Source organism: Pezoporus wallicus, unplaced genomic scaffold (assembly GCF_028554395.1).
Source record: "Pezoporus wallicus isolate ANWC-B61680 ecotype Strahan unplaced genomic scaffold, APGP_CSIRO_Pwel_v1 contig_8394, whole genome shotgun sequence".
Lineage (NCBI taxonomy): Eukaryota > Metazoa > Chordata > Aves > Psittaciformes > Psittacidae > Pezoporus > Pezoporus wallicus.
In genome coordinates, this window is record NW_026641658.1 from 592300 (window position 1) to 610263 (window position 17964).

The window sequence follows — 17964 nt, forward strand, 5'->3', positions numbered from 1 at the left end:
GTTTACTCAATTTTAAAGACCAAATTGTGGCTCATAAATTCATCTGCTGTGTATTGCTGTACAGCACCTAAGCAGCATCAGCAGCTGCCACCTAAAATATAAAAATTTCCAACTAGTCTTTGTATTTTTGAAAGAAAAGCTTGGGAATGTATTTTAGTGCAGCATAAAGTTGAACTGTTAGGAGTTTTCTACAGATACTGTTTTCACGAGAAAGCAGGGGTGGCAGTGCTTAAACTGAGCAAGAAGGCTAAAAATGTATGACCTAAAGAAAAAGATCTTAGGTAATTTTTCAGGGAGGGGAGAGCTTGACAGTTTAAGGAATTTGTCTGCTTCTGGGGCATGGTGAAGGATTTTTTGCATGTTTAGCTGAGGAATAGTTCCATTTCTACTCTGAATTGATGGACTTGTGATAATCTACGTAAAATAAAACCAGTATGAGTGTTCCTCCTACAGTCACTTCACATTTGATGCCACTTTTTGCAGCAGGTCAGGTATGGAGTGGTGGTGTGGCCACAGCAGGCAAACAGGAGCCAAGGAATAAGCAGCAGAAAAAAAAAAAGCCCATTTCACTGCTTGCTGGTAAAACCGTAGCTGTTGTGCACAGGCTTCCTCTAGTCATAGTTATTTCAGAGGGACGTGAAGCCCACAGACTTAGTTGCTGATCATTGTTGTATGTGCAAATGCTAGACAAAACCAAGCAATATTGTGAACAAAATTAATTTCAAACTGTGATCTATTTTTAGAGTTACATATGAGGTACACTTGTACTATATAAACATTATACTGGGAAGAAAAATTTACAAGGAGTATGCCTTTTAGAAATGTCTTTCTTGGCTGCATTGTTCTGACAGTGATGTCAGATGGGAGACTGTTTTTTGTGGCTACACAAAGTACTTGTGCTGAATTGATTTCGATGCCTGGATTTGCAGGCAAGTGAAACAAGGAGCCTCTGAGGCCACTACTAGCAGCCTTCAGAATATAGTTGTCACTCCTATTAAAACTCTGCTGCCTGTTTTGCTGTGGAAATCAAAATTTTAGCCCCCACACCTTTATTTCCCTTAAATAACTACAGATGAGCACTTTGGCACATTCAGGAATGGGAGTGAATGCAGACCTGACTGCAGGGGATAGACAGCATCATTGTAGGAAGCGTGCATGAAGCCATTCCTATCGATAGAAGCAGCAGTTTGCAGGCTTCATGTGGAAAATGGCACCTCTTGAAATATAACAACTATTCAAAATTACAAATGACATTAAATGACTAACCATAATGGTGAATCTTTCTAAGATGTTTTTAGAGGCTCAAGCATGGGGATATTGATCTTTCAAAATGCTGCAGGCCATGCAGAGAAATATTTGACCGTGTGCCAACCCTAAATCATCAGTGTGCATTTACATGCTGTTTAGTTATGTGGAGAAACATGAGTAGTTGTATTTCATAAACATTTTGCAAAGGAACATAAATAGATTATTTTTCATGATTAACATTATCCAAGCAACAAGCTTGAGGCATTTATGTGTTTGAGGCTTGCTAGGGAGGGAGCCACCGGGTGGCTTTGAAGTTTATCAAGAACTGTAAAATGTCCCAGTACATATGTTCAAGAAAAAGTTGTTCTTTGAGGTAGGTTCCAAAGTTGAAAGCACACCTGTCATGAGTGATGGGGAGAAAAGAGAAACTTTGGGTGACAAGAGTAGACTAAGAGGATTGTGGTGATGTTCAGAGGGGACTGAGAACTGTTTGAGGATGAAGACAAAGCTGCTTTGTGAAATAAATGAGGAATAAAGCTAAGACAGCCAGCAATCGGTGGCACAACAGTGAGTATTCCCTCAGAGATACTCTCTTCTCTGAAATGTGTCAAATGGAATTAACAATGCTGCTAACTAGTAATAACAGAATTAAAGACCTTTTCATGGTTCAGTCATAAAACAAGTATTTGTTAATCCTGTACTTTGATTGGCACTGATGGCTTTAAATGAAAGTATTTCCAAACATTGCAGAGACAAGTCATTAAGGGTGTCTTCACTGTTAAAAACGCAAATGGCCTGAAAAGGGGGGTGGGAAGCAAAAATGATACTTCTGATCTTAAAAATCAGTTAGCTTGAGCTCATTTAATTAAGGAAGCTTAAGCAAAATAGAATCATTTGATCAAGAAGGCTTTTTTTTGTAATCTCCTAAAAGCAGTTGTTTATATCATAGAATCATAGAATAGTTAGGGTTGGAAAGGACCTTAAGATCATCTGGTTCCAACACCCTTGCCATGGGCAGGGACACTCCAACTAAACCATGTCACCCAAGGCTCTGTCCAACCTGGCCTTATAAGAAAAGATTGTCATCTGTTAGAAGGCTCTCCTTGCTAAGCAACAGGCAATAGAGGAGTTCTCACCTGTAAATTAGTCTGTTAGAAACATTTTTAATTTACTTAAGTAGCAATTACTTGGCTAAATTCTTTTGTGTTTCTTGATTCGCCAATTAACCATGCCTCTTTTTTATTAATTGTATTTATTTATTTTACCTTAGAAAAAAATGTACATTTTTTCCTGTGCAATTATATATTACAAGAAGTGTTTGTTTATACTTTTTAAAAGTTTGATATATCCAGCATTCTCTAATCCTTGTTTTCTTCTGGTGTTAATGCTGGAGAATACATCAGCTTCCTCTAAATTCTCGGTGTATCAAATATTATTTATAAAACTGTAAATGCAAGTACTGGTCAGTACTTGTTGGTTTATTCAGACTGGATGAACTATTTTTACTTCAGTTTTGAGCTCACTGCTGAATCTTGAATTTCTGACCATAAAGAATCACCCCTGATTTCTAGTTATGACTCAAAATCATTGTATTGCTCACGGTATAAAAAAAAAACTTCAGTTTTATTGAATTCTGGATCAGAAATTGTGAAGTGTCTACTTTTAAAAATTGAGAAATGCCATTAGTTTGGGGACTCATTGGGAAATCTATTTTGGACGGTAATTTAGAAACAAAGAGATCAGAAGCAATAGTGGTAATAATAATTTGCTCTCTGGTTAGTATTTTCTCTTGTTTATCATAGAAGTGTAAGAATGATAAATGACTAGGATTTTAAAAAGGTCTTGGTTGGAAATATATTTATTGCATGTTAGCAGTCCCAGGGACTCCATACATCAGTGTACATTGATGTAATAATGTAACAAAAATTTCTGTTGTGTGTTGTTCTCTAGTGCTGTTAGCTGAATTTTCTTAATGTGAATCAAGATGGTGCGTAATAGTGACACTAGTTTGATTCCATTGTTAAACTGTGCAAGCACACACGTGACCATTGTTAACAAAAAGGTAAAGAAAAAAAACTACAACTCTGAGATGATTGTAGCTGAAATACGAGCCATTGACAACTCAGGAAAATGAGGAATGTAAAGGTAGGGACAAAAAGGACAAAGAGTACTGTTACAGAAAATGTGAGTAGCAGTGGCTCTCCTTTTTTATACCCATCTGTAGCTTTCGGCTTCTTAGTATCTCAAACATTTGTTTCTTATTAACCGGGGCTGGGAAAGATAGCGACAATGAAGAAGTCAGGGACAAGCATGTACCGAAATTGTGCTGCAGTGAAGTGCGTGAAGGTCTCCTGACTGATAAAGGCAGACATCCAGCGTGTTGTGACATATGGCTGAGTATGTCTCAGTATGGCTAAGAATTTCCATGTCATAAGCCTTCCTCATCATCACTGTATTTGTCTCCTGCCCTTTTTACCATCCCCTCAGTCCCATAGTTTGTTGGGGGGTTTTTGGCCTTTATCTTTCTTTTAGTGACTTTGTCATGGAGCCTGAAGCTCAGTCTCTGGAAATAAGAGAACCTGAAGTCCTTTGCAACAAAGCAAGCAAGAAAAAGAAAAGGCAGACAAGGCTGAGAAGTGTCAGTGAAGGAGGAGAGGGTTGTCTGTCTAGTCTGTTATTTACAGGAAAAGGAAGAGTAGTCTAGACTTGAAAATAAAAGGAATTCATATAGCACACTTGAGGTAAAATATTCGTGTGTTAGAGCCAGAAATAGAGTTAGCAAGCTGAAAAGAGTTAACAGTATGCTGCTTTTCCAGTATGTTCTCACATCATGATATAAAACCATAGAATTGTTAGAATGCTAGAATCATAGAAAGGTTTGGGATGGGAAGGACTTTAAGATCATCTAGTTCCAAGCCCCCTGCCATGGGCAGGAATGCCTCTTCCTAAGACCATGTAGCCTGCAGCTCTGTCCAATCTGGCTTTAAACACTGCCAGGCATGGAACATTTACCGTATCTTTGGGCAACCTGTTCCAGTGCCTCACCACCCTCAAAGCTGTACCTTGCATTTATGATGTATGTACTGTGCCGTATGTGCTTGCAGAAGTGTGTCTGATTTCAGTGCTAGAAAAACAGATTATTTTATTAGATAGAATGGAATTAACAGAAAATTTATTTATCTATCCAACTGTTATAAAACTTGTCTCCTGTATGATTCTGAGGGATGTAATAACATTTCTTACAGTATATAGAGACATTTCAATAGGTAATACAATCTCAAAGAATTTGCCTTGGCATAAGTATTAAAAGTTTGTTCTAGTTTGTCCAAATTGATAATAAAAGTAAATATGAAGCCAGTGTTGGTGAAAACTTATACTGAATTATTCAGTACACTGTTCTGAGCCTCAGGAAATTATTCATTGCTGAACATTCATTTATATCTGCCAAAATGTTTTTTTTTTCTCTCCATCCCTCTTACTACATCCAGATTTATATTTTTGAAAATAACATCTACTATCAGCCTGATGTAAAGAGTAGCTCATTGCGCCTGACATCTTCAGGAAAAGAAGGAATTATTTTTAATGGAATTGCAGACTGGTTATACGAAGGTAAGCCAGACAAATATATCTGTTTATTAAAATGGATGAGAGATTCTTATACAGACCAAACAGCGCAAATCTGTTAATTTCAGAAAATGCTGTCTAAGGTTGTTTTTGCTTCTTTGGCTTCTCATTTTCTTGCAAGATTGTCTTTGTATGTGTTCATATTTTCTATTGACTGTTGTTTTGCATGTAACAGTATTTTCTCAGAAAGAGGAATTTCAACCCAAATATATCAAATGGATTATGAACACTAGGTAGTTTGTAAAAATGCTGTAGTAGTGAAATCTTGATGTGGGGTTTTACTGCCAGCTTCAGTGGGGCTGGCATTTCGAATAGAGGTATTCAAATAAAACTAAACATCCTGTGTGTTTTGCTTGTCTAGAATAACTCCATTCATACCTTTGGAGCTGTTCAGGGTTTACAACACAAGTGAAGAGGGAAAGGAGTCAGTTTGTTGCCTGTCTGAACAGCAGTGCTGATCTGTTTACAGTTAAAACATTCTAATAGAAGAAGTCACAGAATTGTAGCATAGAAGCAGAATTGGTTTTATGTGGATACACAGCAAAAAGTGACCAAAGATGATACTGCCTGGTGCCTCACTTCTTTATGACTTTGTTTTCTTCAGCCTCAGTGGTGGTTAGTGTGCTGTGTGTTAGCATGTCTCACGAGAGACTCCAGCCCCTCAAGCCAGTCAGTAACATCATGCTTGACTTTTAAGAACATGCTTCAATTCAAGTACTTTGACGAGGTCTAAAAGTGTCATATTGTTACCTCAATAGTGGCTGCTACTTTTGCTTACATCAGCCTGGCCTAGGCTCTTGGCAAACTTGCTGTTGCTTGCAAGCAGTGCCAAAATGGAGTGGACAACTCAATCTATATCATCTGGCTTCAGAAGCCATCTTCAGCATAGTACCACAGAATGTTTCTCTTTGCTTTTAACATAATAATAAGTGAAAAAAAAAAAAAAAAAGAAGGGGGAGTAGATTACCCAGCTTGGTACAGGAGCTTAAAATTAATACACATTTCAGTTAGTTTCTATGGGACTCATTAATTTTATAGGTAAATAGCTCAGTGCTAAATACTTCATTACTTGAAGTATGTAACTTCCCATATGTAGAGTTTTGCAGGGCAGAGTGTTTTTTAGGAATGGTGTTACATCACAAAGTAAGGAACTTAAGTGTGGCCCTTGGAAATGGTCTATTCATACCACTTGGGCATTTCACTAATTAGTAACAGATAGCACACCTCATGAATTAATAAGATCTCTGATCAAGTAAACTGTGAAATTAGAATGATAGTTTACATCCCTTTGCCGTATAAATGCCTGCGTGTGATAGTTACCCGCTTCCGAGGTTTCTAATAATGTTTTGTACTGCTTTAATTTAGCAGCATATTTCAAAACTTAAGGTCAAAGGATGTCTTTGGAATAGAATATTTTTGTATGCATTCCATATTCTTCAAATCTCATACGACTGCAAGCAAATTGAAGAATGTAAGCATATATAGCTCAGTGAAGTTGATACAGTGTATCCAGGTTTTGCTAAAATAAAGTGAAATTAATAAGAGTCACAGTCATGGATGAAACAAGGCAATTCTGGCTTCATCTCTGCAAGCATTTTGAGGACACCTGTTCAGAAGAGGGCAGCTTGTGTTTCAAGAGAAGACTGGGGTACAGCTGGGTGCAGCATGGAACTGCAGTTAACAACATATAATGAAGGATTATTATACAGCCCTACTGCACTGAACAAAATGTAATACAAGATTCTTTAAAAGTCTGCTAAAGATCATAAGGATATCATAGGATAATTCAAGCTGGAAGGGACCACAAAAGGTTACCTAATGCAACTGGTGTTACCTAATGCAACTGATATATTACTGGTATTGACCAGGCATTTTATTTGAGCTGTTTGGGAGGGATGGAGTAGTACATCTAAGAATTATAAAGGTAGAAGTTTAAGACATATTTTAATGGAAAAAATTTGGGAGGGTTAGTATGATTTGGACCTTTGTTCATGAGAGCTACATTTAAGAACTAAAGAGAATCAAAACTAATCTCTTTCATTTGAAACATGCCAGAATGCTTTTTTTAATTTATATGTCAGCTTACCTATTTATCTCAGTATCTGAAAGAGTATTATGTGGATTTTTTGTATCTTTATTTGTTTTAAAGATCAACTAAACTGTTGATAAAACAAATGTTTCTTTAAGCTGTAAATATCTCACAATGATCAGAAAAAGAGAATAGAGTAACTTGGAAAGAACAAGTGCCACTAGCACAATAGTGGCAATGGTGCTTGTCTGAGGGTATGCTCCTGCTTCCCTGTGTGTGCCCATCATTCCTAGAGACACGTTTTATTAATGAATATTTGAGGACTGAAAGGCTTTAAAGATTCACAGAACTTCTTTAGCTGACAGCAAAATACGGACGTCTTCATATATGCTATTGGCATTTTTTTTTTACTGTAAATGCATGGATACATAAGTTTCATACCTGGCTGATTTTCAAAAAGGTCATGCACCTGCTTCTCCTTTTTTTTGGAAATGAAGCCAGGTAAATTCATCCAAATATCTTATACCTCCTCATCAGTTAACACCCCAGTTTGTTCTTGTTTCCTATCTCTACAGCTATAAATATACCCTTGTCTTGAGAAGGAAAAGCAAAAGGTGTCTATTCTGGAACTAGAAAGTTTCTGAAATGGTGTGGGAGGTGATACATATCTCCAGTCCTTTCTCCTAGTGCATATCCTAAAGCCTTCCTTAAGTGATTTTGCCCATTCTTCTCCAAGTTATTTAATCCTGAGCCCAAAGAGCTGTTGCTTTTCCTGGCTTATGGAGAACTCTTTGGGTTGCCAAGGATGCAGGCAAGCAGTGGGTTCTTCTCCACAATACACATAATTAAAATAAGGATAAAAGGGAATTCTGTCTTTACACATTGGAGGACCACAGTCCATGTCTGCAGGCATGAATCAGTGTACTGCTTCTTTCCCATTAACCATTGTTTATCTTAGAGCAGTCCTCTGCTGTCAGTAGTGTTTTTAATAGCATCAGAAGCTGAGAAGGGTGAATGTTGTCCAGATGAAGTTAAGAGATTTTCCATTGAGTTGACCTAATTGTTTACTTTTATCATTTGCATAAATTTGTTATTAGCATTTTACTTTACAGAGCATTTGGGAATCGCGTTTTCTCTGTGTGAATAACCTCGTTTGAATGCAAACAGTAATATTTTCAAACAAGCAGAACTGTGATTTTTGCTATCTGATATTCACCATTCATTCTCTGCTGTTGTCTTGTATAAAAGGTTTTACTTATCCAGCCAGGGAGAGAAGCATGGCCCAGAATATATGACTTTGAATATAGGTCCCAGCTTCATTGCACCTAATCTGAGATAATACAAACTATTAAGCCGCTTCAGAACTTTTAGACTCTGATTAGCATCTTGAAGTGTCTTCATTAACACTTTAAGTAGTTTTGTAGGCAGGATCTTTATTAGATGTATAGTCAGGCCTTTTTTCCTGTTAATATATATTGTCAATTAGTTCTGCAGCCAGATTCTTCAAATTTAAATACAAAATACTCAGCAAATGAGTCAACATATCAAATACATAATGGAAAAAACTCCAAGTCTTTTCACAAGTGGAAGGCAGAAGACCTGTGCAAGGTGAATTTGGAATTGGTCTGGAACTGCTTTACTGGGATTCCAGTTTATGTCTTGTTTCTATGGTTGTTTCTGGTTTGTTTCTTCTGAATACAAAATACAATGACAATAAATATAATAAAACATTGCATGACATTTTTGAGGATTATTTTAATTTGGAAATCAAGTAAAATTTGAATAAAAGAAAAAAATTTGTTTGGATTTTCAAAAAAAGTTACATTGCAGAAAAAGTGACTTTTCGAAGAATTAAAATTGAGTACTAAACTGAGACAAAAAAGGCAAAATATTATACTCCAAGACTGATTACAAAGATCACTGTGTGAGAGTCCTCATGTTACCAGGTGCCACAGCTCAGAGAAATCAGGTATGCTAAAGGGTTTTATTTAAAAAAAAACAAATCCTAAAAATACCTTCCTATTAAAATTGTGCAAATAATTTAAAAATTAATTAAACACATCTAATGGAATGTAATAGAACTAAGCATATGGCATTTAAAATCATCTTTCACATGTAAATGATTTATTGATGTCAATAGAAGTATTCATTTGAGGAAAATGGTTAAAGTTTGGCTTTTCAATACACCTTGTTATCCAAACATTCAACCCGGGATAATGTGGAATTAGTGAAATTACAACAGATGCATTTGAAGTGGGCACAGAAAGAACAAATCAGTGCCAACTGAATGAGATGGAAACTATGTGGTAGTTATTTTTATGGACCATAAGGAAATCTGGTTTTGCAGAGGAACTTCTTCATTCTCACATTGCCCACTGGTGGTCTCCAGACGGCGAAAGACTGGCATTTCTGACCATAAATGACTCATTGGTACCGAACATGGTTATTCCCCAATTTACTGGTGGTCTGTATCCAAAAGGAAAGCAGTATCGATATCCTAAGGTAAGACGAATATGAGTGCAGTACCCACCTCCCCTTTTTTGTTCAGTGATAGTATTCAATCACATGGAAGGAGTGTTTCTAGACAGCAACGGAGGCTAATTTTATTTATGTTGATTTTCAGGAAATACCTTTTTTTTTTTTTCATACTGTGACACCTTTTGCTGGAAATCAACTGGGTGAGGGAACAGCAGACAAACTAATTCATAATAATTTCATCATTGATACAGCTTAGTAAAATCAATTCACCACTTCTGAGAGAAGGGTAATATGTTTGAAGGATTGCACAAAAAAATAAGATACTGTCACAATTGAACTGGAGTGATACATGCAGCATGTTCCATTTCACTAGTGTAATCCAGATATGGAATTCCAGATCTCAGGAAATGATGCTGTTATTAATAAATGTAACAGACTGGCCTTGAATAAGATAAACCACAGTAAAATCTTTTCCTGGTCATCTTAATCAGGAAGAGGAGGGAGGGGAAGGGGGAAAATTAGAATTGTCACCGAGTTCCAGAAGATCTAGAGGGGGTGGTTTAGATTCAAGTTGGAAAGTTAAAGAACAGCCCCGGCAGGGATAATGTCTGAAATTACTAATTGTCTGGGGATTTCCCAGTTAGGTGACTCTCTAGCTGTCGTTTTTGTGCTGAGCTCCAGCACTGGTATTATCTTCCAGCTTACTGGTTTAATCCATCCCTTGTGTGCAATTTCAAAGTGTCTGAGTTCGTCCATGTATATGGCACTCCTTTGACATTTCGAGTGAAGTTAATTTAGAGCTTTAGAAAATATTAGTGTTACCCTATTCCTGGTACTGTTTGTTTAGTGATGAACCTTTATTTTTGATGGGTGGACAGTTAGACTGTACCAAGTACTATGAAATAATATGATGTGTGATATAATGTATTCTTCTATGAAATAATACTCTAACATAATGAAGTAACAATATTTTCAGAGGTGGTTTATGTACTTGCTTAGGTAAAAGGCTTGAGTAACAGAGCAAAGAAAAAAATAAGGAATACTTTTAAAAGTCAGCTTTGTAAACAAGAAATGAGTAATTCCATTTCATTAGCAATTCAGCATAAAGGTGATACAGAATAGTACTTCAGTAATCTCATTAATGAAAAAAACATTATCTTTCTTTAATGTCTCAATTTAATGCCGATTTAGCTACTGTTAAACATCATTAATTGGTAATGAAGCTTGTGGTACAGGAAAAGAGATGAAAAAAAGTTATCATAGAATTAAACCTTTGGAGAAAATTATATTTATGATTTAAAAATTAAAGGAAACCCACAGGCAATTGTGAATACTGGGACATGTGTATCTGTGTACATGCCTAATGCACACTGTATTAAAAAATATAAGAAGGGAAGTTTAAATTTTGTTAAATATGTAGAGAACAAAGTAATATTTCAATGTAAAGAGTTCTTGCACTACTGAACAAATGTGAGGATTATACAAAATTCGTGCTATTTAAATTGTCATGAGGAGGCCCTGAGCGGTAGAGGAGTTGACGCTGTTTGCTGTTGAAGGAGAGATGTGGATATGAGAGTTTTCTGCTCAGATAGAAAAAACACCTTCAGCTGCCCACGTCCACTGCAGGCTTAAGAAGCGCTCAGTTTTCACCACACTGACCCCAGCACCTCCCCAGCTGTAGAGACCTTGTATTGAATTGCATTGAGCTACAGATACCTGTAGCCACAGATATTTGTAGTAGAGACAGTATGTTGGGGCAGTATAGCCCTGCATGGAGACCAGCCCAGGCTGGCAGGTTTTTACCTTGCCCTCCCAATATTAAACAGGAGTCAAACCCACTTGCTTTTCATTCCCTATAGCCCCAATACACTGTATAGCATTGGATGACTCCTGTGACTTACATGAAAAAGGAGCTTAGATGTGATATGATTTGGACAGGGATGTGGGACTTATAGCATCTCCTTGCATCCCTGCAGAGTCTTACTTTCTATGTCCAGTTCTTTCTTTTCATCTTAGGAACATGACTTAGTAACAAGCCAAGTTACAGGAAGGACAAGTCCTCCCTCCCAGTAGATTGTCAGGATTTATCAGACTCGTCCTAGTAGATATATGTTGAACTGCCATTTTATTCCCCTTTAGAAGCAAGAACCATTTTGTCTCTCTTAGAGCTGGCCTGCCAAAGCGGCTGAGTCCTAAACAGAGCCAAAAATACAGATTTCCAGCTCAGCAAACCAGGGAAGGAAGACAAGGAGAAAACTGTAAAGAAAGAGAAGGAAGAGGAGGACTGCTATCCCAGATATAGGTAGAGCAGCTTTTAGAAGAAGGAACAATAGTGTCTGGAAAAGACTTTGCTGGAGGGTGTATTTAACTCCTGGTTTAGGAACCAACTTTTTGCAGCTGACTTTACTGAAATAGGCCAAGCCACTCCTATCATTGGTCACTTGCTCTGCACAGGAAGGTCATGGAAAGTAAAGGGCAGTGAGAGAATTATTCAATTAATGCTTCATACTTTTATTTTTGTAATTCATAAGTCTGTGAAATTAATTTTTAAAATTTAAGATTTTAAAATTTTAATAACTTCCCATTATGATAAAGATACTGAACGAGTGAGTCTATTTAGCTGTCACCGATTCAGTGCTTCTAAAGCTCCTATTATTTTTTCTTTTTTCAAAGGCAGGTCAAACAAACCCAACAGTAAAGCTCTTTGTAGTCAATCTGTATGGACCAGCACATACACTGGAACTGATGCCACCTGACAGCTTTAAATCAAGGTATATAATTTCATTGTTTTGAAATTCATGTTTGATTTAACCTGACTGTCTCTTAGGCTAATTGCCTTTTTACATCAGCATAACACTTATCTTTGACTGGAATGCACTTGATCTCTGTCCCTGTGGCTCAACATAATGATAATAAAATAAAATACAGCTCTACCGGATTCGTGCTGCTCTTAAAAATCACAGGGATCTAAGATCTGCTGATAGCCGACGTCCTGAGAAGCTCCAATTTACTTGAAATGTATGAAATTAGGAATTGTAAGCTACGGTCAAGGGGCTGAACACTATTCTGCTTCTGAGGTCATTGCAGTCACTCCCAGACTTCCCTTGCTGTGGGCCAGCTTGGTTTTTTCAGTTTCTGAAATCAGATTGCAGAACATAGAAGTGTCTTACTAATGCACAGAACACATAATCAGGGGGTTCCCTCATTTTGAGAGAAATGTTTTGAACTTTTCAAATCCCATAGGTTACAGAAAATGTCATTTCTCATCACGGCAGATAGATGCAGTGAGGTGACAGGTGAGAGGCAATGCCATAAGATCACACACTAAGAAGGACAGTGCTGTTTTTCAGGAGAAACTGCTTCAGAACTGCTGAGCTAATTTAACAGTCCCTTTGACCTGGAAGCTGAAGTAATGAGGTCTGGCTGCAATTGGTGACTTTCCTGCTGAAGTTACTACCTTAAGCTAAGCTCCCAATTACCTGCCCTTGCTTGAGTTGCCGTGAAACTTTTGTTTAAGAGTAAAGAACTTTTCATCCTTTCCCATGGGTATTGCAGTGATCTTGATTAAATTGCTATTGTAGTTTCAGTGCATATACTAATGATCTTCTAAAGTGTTACATAATAAAGGTAATGGTAATGGTAGTAACAGTTACTACAGTGCAGATGTAGCTGCAGTCTAAGGGCCAGGGAAGTGCCACTTCACTCAGGGCATTTTCAGATGGAGAATGGCGTGAAAAAGGATTGGCATGAATAAAGATGAAAAACAAAAACAAACCACCTTTGGTTTTGCAGTTCCTGCAAACCCCAAAGGATTTTATGGTCATTGTTTCCAAAACAGTCAGGATGTTAACAATGAGCATTGATTTACAACCATTGCAACCAATTTCAAGCTGGTGTAGCTCTCCTCTGCACAAACTGAGGTACTGTAATTTAGTGCAGGAATAATTTAATAGTGAATTTTGCCTTGCAATTATTTGTGTCAACTGTAATGCTCACTGACTGTGTTAGTGAAAGGAATTATTCTTAATGAGTTCCACTTTTTTGAACTATTTTCTTTCTGTTGCCGGACCACTACTGAAAGCCATAATAAACTCTCCTACTGCTTGCTAACCCTTCATTAATTTAAGTAGCAGTATAAGATCTGAAAGAGATTCCTTACCATCATGATTAGCATCTCACTCTCTTAAACATAATTAAAATTGTCATTTGAATGTCACAAAGTACAAAGCCATTAAAAGAGAAATACGTAAATCCCTAAGGGGGAAAAAAAAAACTGTGCTGCAAAATTTAGTAAAATCATATAGTTTTGAGCCAAGTATACTGTAAATCTTGCATTCTGACTCTGGATTTCAGCAGCAGTCAGTCATCACACTGGTCATCAATCCATATATATCTCCATATATTGATATGTATACAGATAGGAAGAATGAGTTTTTAGCAGGCTTTCCAGAGTGGAAATCTGTGGAGTTTGTGGTGATTGGGAATTTTTGCTTTCAAGTATTAACTTTTTTAATAAAAGTAGTAGCTTTTTGTGGTCAATTTTTTTCAGTACCTTTCTAATCCATTCATTATGAAGTCATTTAGTAAATAGGTCATGGGAGTCTTTCAGAATTAAGTGGAATGGGACGCTATGAGATATATTTATATGGATCTTTCAGGGCAGAAACATTCAGAAATACAAGTTGTGCAAGTCATAACCAGCTGCTGTTACGGGAGAAGTTCGCTCCTACACAGAGAAACCACACAAATAGGTGGGGAAGGGGGCTTCTGTTACTTTTAGCCATGGAAAGTAGCATTCAGATTATCCACTCTCCCCAGCTTTTCTCTGATTTTTAGGGCATCCGGGAACTTGTTGTGAGATTGAGTAAATTGCTTGTTCTGCCTTCATTTACTTCTTGCAGTGGCTCTGTAAAAGTGCTTGGTAGTATTTCCCAAGTCTTGTTCAGTTTATTCTTATATAAAGATAGCAATAACATGTCTAAATTTACTCCTGAAAGTTTTAATATGTGGAGAAAATTTACCTTCTACTATTTATTAACAATAGTTAAAGGTTTACAGTCTTCCTTTGAACATACGGTTGTTTTCTGTGCAATTATTTTAATTTCAAATTAATTTCCAAAAACTTGGTGTTTCCATTTTATGTGTACAATTACATTCTGTTTCCTTCAGTGGCAAACATGTTTTTGTACTGCAGGATTTTCTTCTCATTAGTCACAGAAAGCAAATGTACATGTAAGATAAAATAAGTGTTCATTCATTCACTGCTAGCTGCTGAAGTTCCAGTTGGAAAGCTAATGCTTCCTGCTGCAAACATTAACAAAAGCAATATGGTGTACAAGTGGTCAGTTCAAGCCACTGCACCTTAGGACACCTGAAGACTTCTTGTAACTGGTGATATTTAGATATAAGGTATTAATACCATATTAAGAAATTCCATAGTCTCATTTATCAACTCCATGCTTGAATTTAGACCTGTCAGAAAAAAAATTATTTATTTGCAAAGTGGAAATCTCTAACACAGATAGAGAAGTGAAATAACACATGAAAGAAGTTGCAGTTGAGTTATTAGAGCTGTGTTCCATACATGATGAAAAGATTTTTTCTTCTAGAACAATGTATCAGCTCTTGAAAGTCTCAGTGTGAGGGTCATCCAGTTTGCTTTTCCCATTCTCCACCATAGTGAGCAGGCTGCATTGGCTCTGCACTATTCCCAGATGCTGCTGACCAGGTAGTTCTAAAATGCCCCATAAGAAAATAAGTCAGCGCTTTTTCTTACTTTTTCCAATAGTATTTAAATGCCTGAGAAAATGCTAGATGTCCATATTCTCATTTTATATATGTCTGCTTTTAAAGAAACTGAAATACACAGTAATACCCTTCTGACTTTTTATGAAAATTTGGATTATTTTAAGGATTTTAACTAATCATTTGTAATGGAACTGGAAGCACTTAAGAAATTGAGTTTGCATAAATTCAGATAATGCTCTCGCAAGCCTCACCATTTTTTTTATTTTCCAAATCATCAGAATCATTTGGATATATATGTACTTCTAGTTTGAGATCACCTCTTGAATCTAGAAAGTTTAGTTTTGTACCTCTGGCAGCCGATTTATCTGAGCCTTGCTTTGGAATATAAAGCTTATTTGATTCTAACTGGAAATGGAGGGAGGGGGGTGCAATTTGTCATTAAGAAAACTAGGATTTACTTTCACCTTTCCTTCCTTATGCTATGTCTACTTTCTTCTTCCAAGCTTCTGCCCCTTCCCTCTTCTGTAACTTGGCAATACTAATAGCTAGCTTGCAAGGTTAATTGAAAGGATTAATTCATTGTCATACCTTATAGCAAATGACTGTAATCTATTCAGCCTACAGGATGAAAATATATTCACATACTTTAGTGAAGCATTCACACACAATGCCAAGGAATTTATTGATTACTCCCTGCCATGTTCAGTGGAAAGAAATGCAAGTTCTGCACCTTGACCAGGACAAGCTTCTGGTCAGCTGGGGCTGGGACCTAGCAGCCTGCCCAACCGTCCTGCCATGGCAGCTGTGCTTGGGGCTGAATAGAGGACAAAAAGTGCACTCTTCTTGTCACCTCGGCTGCACCACTCTAGGAGGAGTGTGGCCAACAGGCTAAAGGAGGTTGCTTTGTCATCACCTATAAAGGCAAAGCATCACCTATACCAATCTGGTTCAAGGGGAAAAATCAGTTCATCAGTTGGCTGCCAAGGTGCTCGTGGCAAGGTCCTATGGCTGGAAGGAAATGGGGACCAGAGCTTGTTAGCCTGACTGTGATGCTTCCCACCAACTCCCCTCTAATGGGGAGAGGAGCTAGAAAATCTTCTTCCAGTCAAATACCTGTGGCTCAGTCAAAGAAGAAAACTGCATTCATCCATCAATGTATGCATAGATAAAGTTGCGTAGTATACCAAAATACTAACAAACTATGGCTGCGTTGCAGGTCATAGAATCAACTAGAATCATTAGATCAACTAGGTTGGAAAAGACCTTCAAGATCAAGTCCAACTATAATGTCTCAATTTGGGGTTTTTTTTCCATGCACATTTCTGAGAATGACATTTTCTGTTAGTATCTGTAAATTCTCATACACTTTTCAATACACAACAATATAAATAATTTTAAAACATAGTAAATATTCTAGAGCATTATGCATGGGCTAAGTTTCTATTGTTTAGCTTCTTAGATAACAACCTGCCAGTAAACTAGTAGAGCATGATAGGTTAGCTTTCTTTAGGTGAACCCTGTTGTATTTATTATCAAAATCCAAATCTATTAAAACCATCAACCAAAGTAAAGTTTCTTTTTCCATTGACATAAATGTTAAATGTCTTTCAGCTATTCTTATGAGCAGATTTCTTTCATAATCAGCTCGTTGATTCACAGTTAGAGCAGATTTCTTCATTATAGTGAATGGTATGAAGTTGCAAATTTTTACTTTTTGAGTAGGTTCTTAATATTGCGAGTTATCTTCCTATAATGTTAGTCTATTTCAAATCTCAGTATTTAATGTTCAAATTCAATTATGATTGTAACTATGCTTCCAGTGTAATGCAATGCAAATCCCTTTCCTTTATTCAGTTTACTGTCTCTGTTGACTTTGCTAAGCACTTACAATAACAGCCAGCAAGGTACACATATATATCTTTCTAGTCACAAACATCCCAAAACTTACAAGTGAAACAAGACATGCTGGACATTCTTGAATGATGATAAATGTATTAGCAAACTATTAAACTACCTCCATACAGCTATTAATTGAGATAATAAAAATAAAGGAAAACATTCTATAAGAAATAAAGGTTTTAAAAATTGTGCCTTCAAGCTCGGTGGAGGATGATAGCACCTTTGATATTTAATATGTTTTCATTAGCAGTGAAAAATGAATCCAGATTTCATCAAGTTACAAGTCTTTGGAAAAAAATGAATTTCCATATACTCAAGAAAGACTGCTTTCTTAATGCCTACAGTTGGGGTTTTTTTCTCACTGAATACCCGCCATCCAACTCGGGCCCTAAAATCTGATCTTTCTTGATGTACAGCACCTCCTCAGCATACATGAGATGTTCCAGCTCCTGCTGTTCAGCTGACTGCATACATGGCATTTTCCTGGCTCACTGACCTAGGGGAAAGCTATACCTTCTTTATACTCATTGCCTTATCTAACTGCCTTATGCCAATTTGAAGCCAGGCAGCAGATTTATGTGGAATAAATGTGGAATCAGAATTAGCTCTCGACAAGGAGCTTGAAGCTCTTGGTTTTATTCATTGCCCAGTTCAATCCAGCTTCGAATAAAATGAGTCATGTACAAGTTCCTTTAATATTGACTGATCATGAGGTGCTGTAGAAGGAGACTGCCTTTTCTGCATTTTCTGCCTGTAAGTAAAGAGGAAAGCTCTCTTTGGAATTTAGAAAGAAAACAATCCTAGGGCAGAATGTGAGGAAAGAGACTCTAGAAAGTCTGAGATGAAAACTTAGCTAGAACATGAAGTGTGGACTGGCTAAAAACCAAAATGGCAGGTCTATGAGTCAGGGATTGAATGACATTTTCTTGAAAATCAGG

General features: G+C 37.0%; 1 protein-coding gene across 2 annotated transcripts in view; it reads left to right on the forward strand.

Moving 5' to 3' along the window:
- The window catches only part of DPP10 (dipeptidyl peptidase like 10), a 563994-nt gene that overhangs the window by 505775 nt on the left and 40255 nt on the right, over nucleotides 1–17964 (forward strand). For both annotated transcript variants that reach the window (XM_057424792.1, XM_057424790.1), the window contains exons 8-10: nucleotides 4737–4857; nucleotides 9249–9403; nucleotides 12053–12150. In XM_057424792.1, the coding sequence (XP_057280775.1) occupies nucleotides 4737–4857; nucleotides 9249–9403; nucleotides 12053–12150 (374 nt within the window). The remainder of the gene's footprint in view (nucleotides 1–4736; nucleotides 4858–9248; nucleotides 9404–12052; nucleotides 12151–17964) is intronic.